Source organism: Adiantum capillus-veneris, chromosome 15, assembly GCF_014529385.1.
Source record: "Adiantum capillus-veneris isolate H3 chromosome 15, ASM1452938v2, whole genome shotgun sequence".
Lineage (NCBI taxonomy): Eukaryota > Viridiplantae > Streptophyta > Polypodiopsida > Polypodiales > Pteridaceae > Adiantum > Adiantum capillus-veneris.
Genome location: NC_140945.1, coordinates 117,554,712 through 117,562,292, shown reverse-complemented (window position 1 = coordinate 117,562,292; position 7,581 = coordinate 117,554,712). Strand labels below are relative to the sequence as shown.

General features: G+C 42.9%; 1 protein-coding gene across 1 annotated transcript; it reads left to right on the top strand.

Moving 5' to 3' along the window:
* Positions 1-286: 286 nt before the first annotated feature.
* LOC147441348 (uncharacterized) lies at positions 287-2,265 on the top strand. The gene is made up of 3 exons (XM_086483707.1): positions 287-595; positions 968-1,179; positions 1,656-2,265. The coding sequence occupies exons 1-3, from the start codon at positions 349-351 to the stop codon at positions 2,037-2,039; spliced, it is 843 nt and encodes a 280-aa protein (XP_086339833.1). The 5' UTR covers positions 287-348; the 3' UTR covers positions 2,040-2,265.
* The last annotated feature ends 5,316 nt before the right edge of the window (positions 2,266-7,581 follow it).

Below are 7,581 nucleotides of genomic sequence, written 5' to 3'. Positions count from 1 at the left end.
CTCAAGTAGCTGGCACGATTTTGAGCCTGTTTGTTTCAAGGGAATCTAGCAAGATGCTTGCGTTGAGGTAAAAAAGGAAGGCAAGGCACAAGAGCACGGCCTACTCAAGAGCCCGCTGGCTATTGTTATGGGACTTCATGAACTGCCGGACACCATTATGAGTTGGGCCCCGCAGCCCTGCATCTTTGTGAGGACATGCCTGGCCACTTGGCAAATCATGCAGCAAGCCACTTGGATGCACCCAAGCAAAAGTATGAGTGTGTTTTAGTAGGGTCGCAATCTCTCGCTATCTGCTCAGATTCTCCTTCTCCGGTCGCGCGCGCGCGCGCACACACACACACTCAGGAAATGGCAAGCTGGTCGGCAAGGCAGAGTGAAGAAAGCGCGATGGGTAACCAAAATGTGGGCTTGGATGTGCGCAAGCCTCTGCTCGAAGACACCGAAGACGGCTTGCGCACAAGCATGAATACTGACAGGCCTGTTGAGGTGCCCAAGGCCAGTGAATTTGCCAAAAGTATTGTTTATGGGGGATTGGATGCCATCGTTACGAGCTTTGCCCTTGTCGCATCCATCTCTGGAAGCAACCATTCTTCAGGTATGTAGTATGGTCAGGCAAGAAGAAGATGGGAGAAAGAGTGTCTCTGCATGTATCTATATGTGCATGAAGTGAAACAGATGTTTGTATTCATTTTTGTGTTCATACGAACGCAAAAGAGAAATAGCCTCACAAAATATACATGTCGACAGACTTGTGTGAGCAGAGAAAGATGTGTAAGTATGCCTTATGGGCAATGGGCATATATGTTTGGTATCAGAGCTACATGGATGAACGTTTTGTAGCTCTTTATAATCATATAAGATCGAATGCGAGCTTTTAATGCAGATTTATACAGATGTCAGTGCTGTGGGGCCCATGAAGGCATTCACCAAATTGACATTGGTGAAAGTTTTGTTGTTGTTATTGCAGGAGCTGTTCTGGTTCTGGGCTTTGCCAACTTACTTGCCGATGGAATGTCTATGGGATTTGGTGACTTTGTATCAAGCTCTACTGAGAAGGATTTGGCTTTCACGTATAGGAAGGTGATGGGTTGGAAAGTGCGAAAAGATCCCCATTCGCAAATTCTTGATCTAATCTCAACATACAAGGCTCATGGCATGGATGAAGGCGACGCACAGCTGGTATTCTTAGTACAATCCTTGTTTGGCTTCAGCAGGGATTGTTCTACTCACAGTGCTGAAGTTTTTGTTTTCTGTTTTTATTGGGGCATACTCAGAGTATTAGCATTGGCATGACCACAGCAGACTTGTTGAGCTCAAGCCATGCTTCATAGCCCTCGAGTGTGCATGTGTGCGCGCACAAGGTTTTTTCTCTTTTTTTTTTTGCGGGGGGGGGGGGGGGGGGGGGGGGGGGGGGGGGGGGGGGGAGGGGGGCACACATCCATGTCGCCAGGGAGGAGTTTCAAATGGTATTTGTGTGTGACCGACATGCGCACGTCTGTGTGTGGGTGCGAATGTTTTTTTGGGGGAGGGGGAAAGAGCTTGACCTCTGAATTGACCTCTGAATTATGACCCCTCGGGGCGTGTTGAAGTGTGTTAACTTTTTATCTGAAGATGCTTTCCTTGCTTACATTTGAAAAGTGCACTCATGTATTCAGGTGGTCGATTGCTTTTCTAAGTACCGAAACCTTTTCTTGGATCAAAAAATGACTATGGAGCAAGGGCTTGTTACCCCAGACCCATCAGAAAGCTTGTGGAAACATGGATGTGTAACATTTCTCTCTTTTTTGGGCTTTGGTTGCACGCCGCTTCTCGCGTATGTGATACTCAATCCTTTCACATCAAACAACCAAATAAAGTTTGCGGCTGCTGCGGTAGTGACATTGATAGCACTTGTAGTGTTGGGCCTTGCAAAGGCAAAGATCTCCGGCCAGAAATACTTGAGCTCGGTGCTAATGGTGGTTCTCAATGGTGGTATAGCAGCTGGAGTTGCTTATTTGGTTGGTTGGCTTCTGACAGATGTTTTGGGCATTGAGGACTAGTGTTTGATGTTCGGCACAACGGCATTTTACAATTCATACTGCTCAGCATACAGAATAATTGAGTATGAATTTCAGCAAACTCGTGCTTTTGGGAATGCTTAACATGGGTGCAATTTCCTGGGCTTGTGGTTGGGAACGTTGATGACTTAATGACCACCTTGCAATTGCTAGCATTTTCCTACAGAGAAGCATACATTGTAAATCAAAGGAGGTTCTGCAATTGCTACTTGTGTCTATGAGTGGAAGGTAGAATCATAAATTTGTGGTCCTCATCTAGTTGCATGATCGTCGCGAAAGTGCCGAGTGTAGTGCAACTAAGTTTTTTCATGATATTCGAGGTTGCGGGTGTCAGACTCAAGAGTGAACACTTGGGATGTTCTTGAGATTCTGTCCATGTCACATTGCCTTCTTTGTTGTATTACTAACATCCTGTGCTAGTTCCAATTTAACTAGCCCACTATTTTGCAACTACCAACTCTAACAAACTCAACCAACTAACAAGTGCTCCTAAGGGAGTTTTGGACACTTTAGGAGCACGTTTGACTAAATTGAATGCATTCACACGAGATTCTAGTTCCGATTTATTAACTATGCTTAGGTAGATGATGAACCCTTGGCATGAAAATCATGCATCACCGTGGCTTACATCGACAGCTCGAAAATTATAATGCAGAAGGCAATAGGATTGAGATGACACCTCCTTGATTTATAACTTTGTGAAAGCGCGGTGTTTGGTATATACATTTTAGAGAATGAGCGTGAGGGTTTAGGTTTAGGTGACAATCGCTATGAATTGGTACTGTCTTTCAGGACTTGGCTCTTAAACTCCCCTTTTGCGTGTATCCCTAGCGAGCTCCCACACCTTGAACATATATCCTCCCCCTTCCCCGCCCCTTCTCCCCCCCGCCTGCCCCCAAAAAGAAAAAGATAAAAGAAAATAAAAATCTTAGAGCCTTACCATCAGTGTTATGACAAAAGCCAACAATCCTCGAGTCTGCACTCAAACCCGAGCGCAGATCTTTCATCAGAGCAACTTACATCACAACACGGAGTCCACCATGCCCAATAAAAAAACTCAAAACTTCCAATTGGGGGGTCTTACCACATATTTGCAGTGTTTAGAACCCGTCTAAACACTGCACAGATAAAGTTTATTGACCATAATCCAAAAAATTGCAAACTACGATAAAACTTTCTTTTAATCTCTGATTTCTTTGTAAGAAACATGCAAGGGCAAAGGAGTAGGCCCTTTATGACCACATGCAAGAGACATGGCATCATTGACGCGATTGCCACCTCACCTCTTGTTAGCGGATCCTCGCGACGGACGTCTATAGCATAGCTATTTGACACTAACATGCTCTATGTCAACACTAACATACTATATGTCAACACTCATCGGGATGGGGCATGAAGATGAATTGAGTTTGTTAGACTCAACGAAGCTACCGTGAACAAAGATGCACTACCAAGCAATCACCGAATTAACATCAACTCAGACAGTCTACAACTAACACACACTCACACCTCGCTCCTACCAACTAATTGATGATTTCCTCAACCAAACAAGCTAGAAACGCTCCGAGAGGTCTTCAAACAAGGTAATAACATCACGTATGGCCTTAGAATAGTCACCTAGCAAAAAATCAGCATTTACACTTGATTATAATATCTAAACAACAAGTTTACGATCACATAGCGTAGTCGCGAACTCAAACAAAATTTGTCCTTTAAATCTAGGGTTACTAAAAAATGGCTTTAGGTCCTACTCCCATGAAATACAATTTCATAAAATGAAAAATGGCTTTACAAATTACAAACAAAAATCGCGTCTTTGACAATTTGATATTACAATGTGCTTTTACAAGAAAATCTTAACTAAAAGGGGGTATCCACGACAGAATCTCCAAACACTCCCTCTGTTTTGAACGATGCTCACACTCTCGACATCGTTTACTCAAGGTCATCGCCAATCTGTACTTTGGTGCCCTTGCTTCAGCTTCTGCTCCATGTGCTATATACTACTATGGGTTTTAAACAACTTGGTTCGATGGGCAATAAGCCTCGCTTGAAGGTCCTTGGTTAGCGGGTTGAAAATGGATGATTCAATTTCAAAAAGCCCGTGATGAAGCATTTTCTTCTAGTAGGCTACCAACATGTAGTGGCTGGATAAAAACATTAGCCATGTGTACAAACCCATGATGATATTTTTTAATGGTGTGCTGGCGAAATTCCAGCATAAGCCTTTGCTATCTTCAATGAAAAAAATCCACGGATGGCATGATGCTTTCACATCTTTGAACACATTGATCACTATGATAAGAACTTTGGTGATCTTGCATAGCATTTGGCATGCTAAATCGGGTACATCTCTCAACAAAGCTAGTGTGGCCTTTAGTGTGATGAGCATGTAGAGATCGAGGGTATACAATTCGGTGGAGGGCTTGCCAAAAATGGGTAGTTGAGTACCAGCTTTCTTCTACTCTTCCATGTGGCGAAGGTGGGCTACGTTCTTCATCTTGGTATGGGACAACATGTCAGATCCATTCAAATGTGTTCAAAGGAAGCTTTATACCTTGTTTCATCACCTGGTTTCTTTTCCATCCACTTTGTCCTCTATGGGGGTTGATTGTCTAATATTGTCTAGGCTTCCTCTTGAGAGGCTTTGGATTCGAAAGCATCTTTTTTTGTTGGAGGTATACTTCATGCTTGAGCAATGGTAATGGTAGTAGCTCATGCCCAATATTCTTTACCTATTCTTCTGGTTTGATGAATTGTTGGGGGGGGGGAGTCACTATGTGTAAAACCTATATATTGCGTGCATTCAAGGACTACTTATAAACCCCCTTAGCTATGAATTATTCACCAATAAAAGGAAACCTTTGCCCATTCAATTTGTATCTTCTTTTAGAGATCATTTGTTTAGCACCCTTCTGTATGTGAAATCTGAGAAAATATAGAATAAAGTAACCCACATGATAGGCATTTTTTTTATTATAGCATTCCCCCCCCCCCCCCCCCCCCCCCCGCCCGGAGATTGCAGTCTACAAGCATCTTGAGCTCCTACTTCATGTATTCCTTGGCAGATCTATCATATCTTTGATCCATTTTTCCATCTCTTTCTTTGATTCTAGCAAGGTTCCTTCAAACTTGAATTCAAGAGGTGGTTCAGCCCTTGAAGTTTCTAGTAGGTTTTGAGAAGCTTCAACTTGTGTTGCGGGTAGCTTGAGTAGCTCAGTTAATGTGGGTGTGTTTGGCACATTCTCTTTGATTGCTTGTAGGTCTCTTATCTACGGATCTTTGGCACAAATTTGATCATATTTTTTCCTTTATATCCTTCTTATCATGTGTTGCTTGGAGCTCCATCGCTGCTTTTAGCTTCACAACCTGCTCCTTTGTTTCTTTTATTTTTGCTTCATATTGAGAGGTAGTGGCCATGATGCCACTTACTAGCATCTATCATCGTATTCTTTCTTCCTCCCGTTCTTTCTTGAGTTTGGTTATTTCTTAATTCTGTGTGACTTTGGGGTGCTCACCACAGAAGACTCTGCTACTACTGGATTCATGAGAAGAAATGTGAGAGTAGATTTGATGGAATCATAGAATGCCACGAGCTTCTCGTACAACGTGCATCGATCTATCTTCTAGCATTTGAATTTCTACTTGGCTTTCATTGTCTCTCTCATTGAGCTTCTTGATATCTACATATGCCTCCTAGAGGTCTTTCTTCAATTTTTTCATCTCTTCTTGCAACGTATTCTCTTCGCTCGCAAGTTCTCTCACTTGGTTCTTTAGGAAGCTCTTCTCCGTTACTCTTCTTTCTAGGCTATTCTGTAAGTTGTTAACTCTTTTTCCCTTGTGTTGATCACATTGCAATGTCATATGAGCTGAAACTATGGTTTCTTCATAGTCTCTTGTAGGTCAATAACCTCTACTACCTCCTTCTCAACTAATCTTGTATCCAGATCGTCCTTTTCTTCTTGAGCAAAGATAGTGGATGGTCCTTCTTTTGAGATATGACTATATATCATTTTTGTAGGCCCTTGAGTGCTCTTATTTGGCATATCAATAGCTTTCTTCTTGGTGTGTGTCTTCAATCATAGTGGTTTTCTTGAGCTCCGTCTCAAATGTAGCATCCTACTTTTCATTTGAGGTGTTTGCCTCATCTAGTTTTCTTGACACCCTTATCTACCAATTGGATCTTGAAGTCCCTAATTTGGGTGTCGAAAAGTTGGTGTGTATTTCAAGAAAAACTTCCTTTTATGACTTGGTGGTTTTCCTTACTAGTAGCACCTTTCAACACCTCAAATTATTGTGTTGAAGTACATGGATCGCAATCCATGTACCTGCAAGTTTTTGAGTTTTGATCATTGCAGTGTATAGGTGCTATGAGGATCTTTCTAATGATCAATATTTGGGTGCCACTAACCTCGGTTTTCTCTCGTAGTTTGTGAGATCCGTCCCATGATAGATCTAGACTCTACTCCCTATGCATGTAGACTTTAACCATTTACTAGCACAAAGTATCATACCTGTTTCATTTGGTGGGTGGTGGTGTCCTAAGTAGGTCGTAGGGAGTAGAACAAGTGCAAGCTCACAATGTCACAAATGCTCTCTCTCTCTCTCTCTCTCTCTCTCTCTCTCTCTCTCTCTCTCTCTCTCTCTCTCTCTCTCTCTCTCTCTCTCTCACACACACACACACACACACACACACACACACGAACACACACACAAAATATGAATGTAAATGAGCTTGGCCAAGCCTCTTTTTTTCTATATCTATACCACTTAACGAGAAGTCAACTTGTGCTTTCCAACATGTTCACTTTATTTGCAGTTCAAACGGTTTACGATTTGATGAGACTGATAGGTTTTTATATACAAAATGAGTGAGGTTACAATATTGAGTGAGGGTACAACACACACCCTATTTAAGGATGTGAATGTTACAAATTCGTTGCTTTTGAAAGATTTGATACTTTCAGGCTAGAGACCGGGAGGGCCAGTCTAAACCAAGCTCGGGGGTGCGTGGTTGGGTGGAGAGAGAGGTTGGGTACCCCTTTGGTCTTAGATTGATATCAGAGCTAAGTTTATGCATGGAGCTATTTTGGGCAAAGGTGCTGCATGAACACTCTCTCTTTCTAGTCTATGGAGAATGAACACCGTGTGTGCATGGCCGCTTGGAGAGAGGAAGGAGCTGCCATCGACCACCACCAAACTGTGAGCCAGTTACGTTGTTGGGCTTGCGTTGGGGATAAACCCCCTGCCTTCTCTCTTCGGCCTTCTCTCTTCGAGTATATATTCGGCAAACAACCAAGTGACGATAACCAAGGCAAGCTAACAACTCTCAAATCTGTGCAAATAATTAATTAAATCCACTAAATTATCATTGGACCCCTTGGAAGGCCAACCAATAGGCTTTAGGCATACCATGAGGGTAACCTAGCTAGGGGCTTGAAATGTGTCCTACTTGCCTCTTGGGCAAGGGGTGCCCTTTTGGAGAGAGAGTGGTCAAGCAACCACCCCCCCTTCTTGCATGGCT

What these genes read in the sequence shown, in the direction of transcription:
- LOC147441348 (XM_086483707.1), top strand. Translation starts at nt 349, where the DNA reads ATGGCAAGCTGGTCGGCAAGGCAGAGTGAAGAAAGCGCGATGGGTAAC. An exon ending in TGGAAGCAACCATTCTTCAG is followed by an intron (nt 596 to 967) that starts GTATGTAGTATG and finishes TTGTTATTGCAG; the next exon opens with GAGCTGTTCTGGTTCTGGGC. An exon ending in ATGAAGGCGACGCACAGCTG is followed by an intron (nt 1,180 to 1,655) that starts GTATTCTTAGTA and finishes TCATGTATTCAG; the next exon opens with GTGGTCGATTGCTTTTCTAA.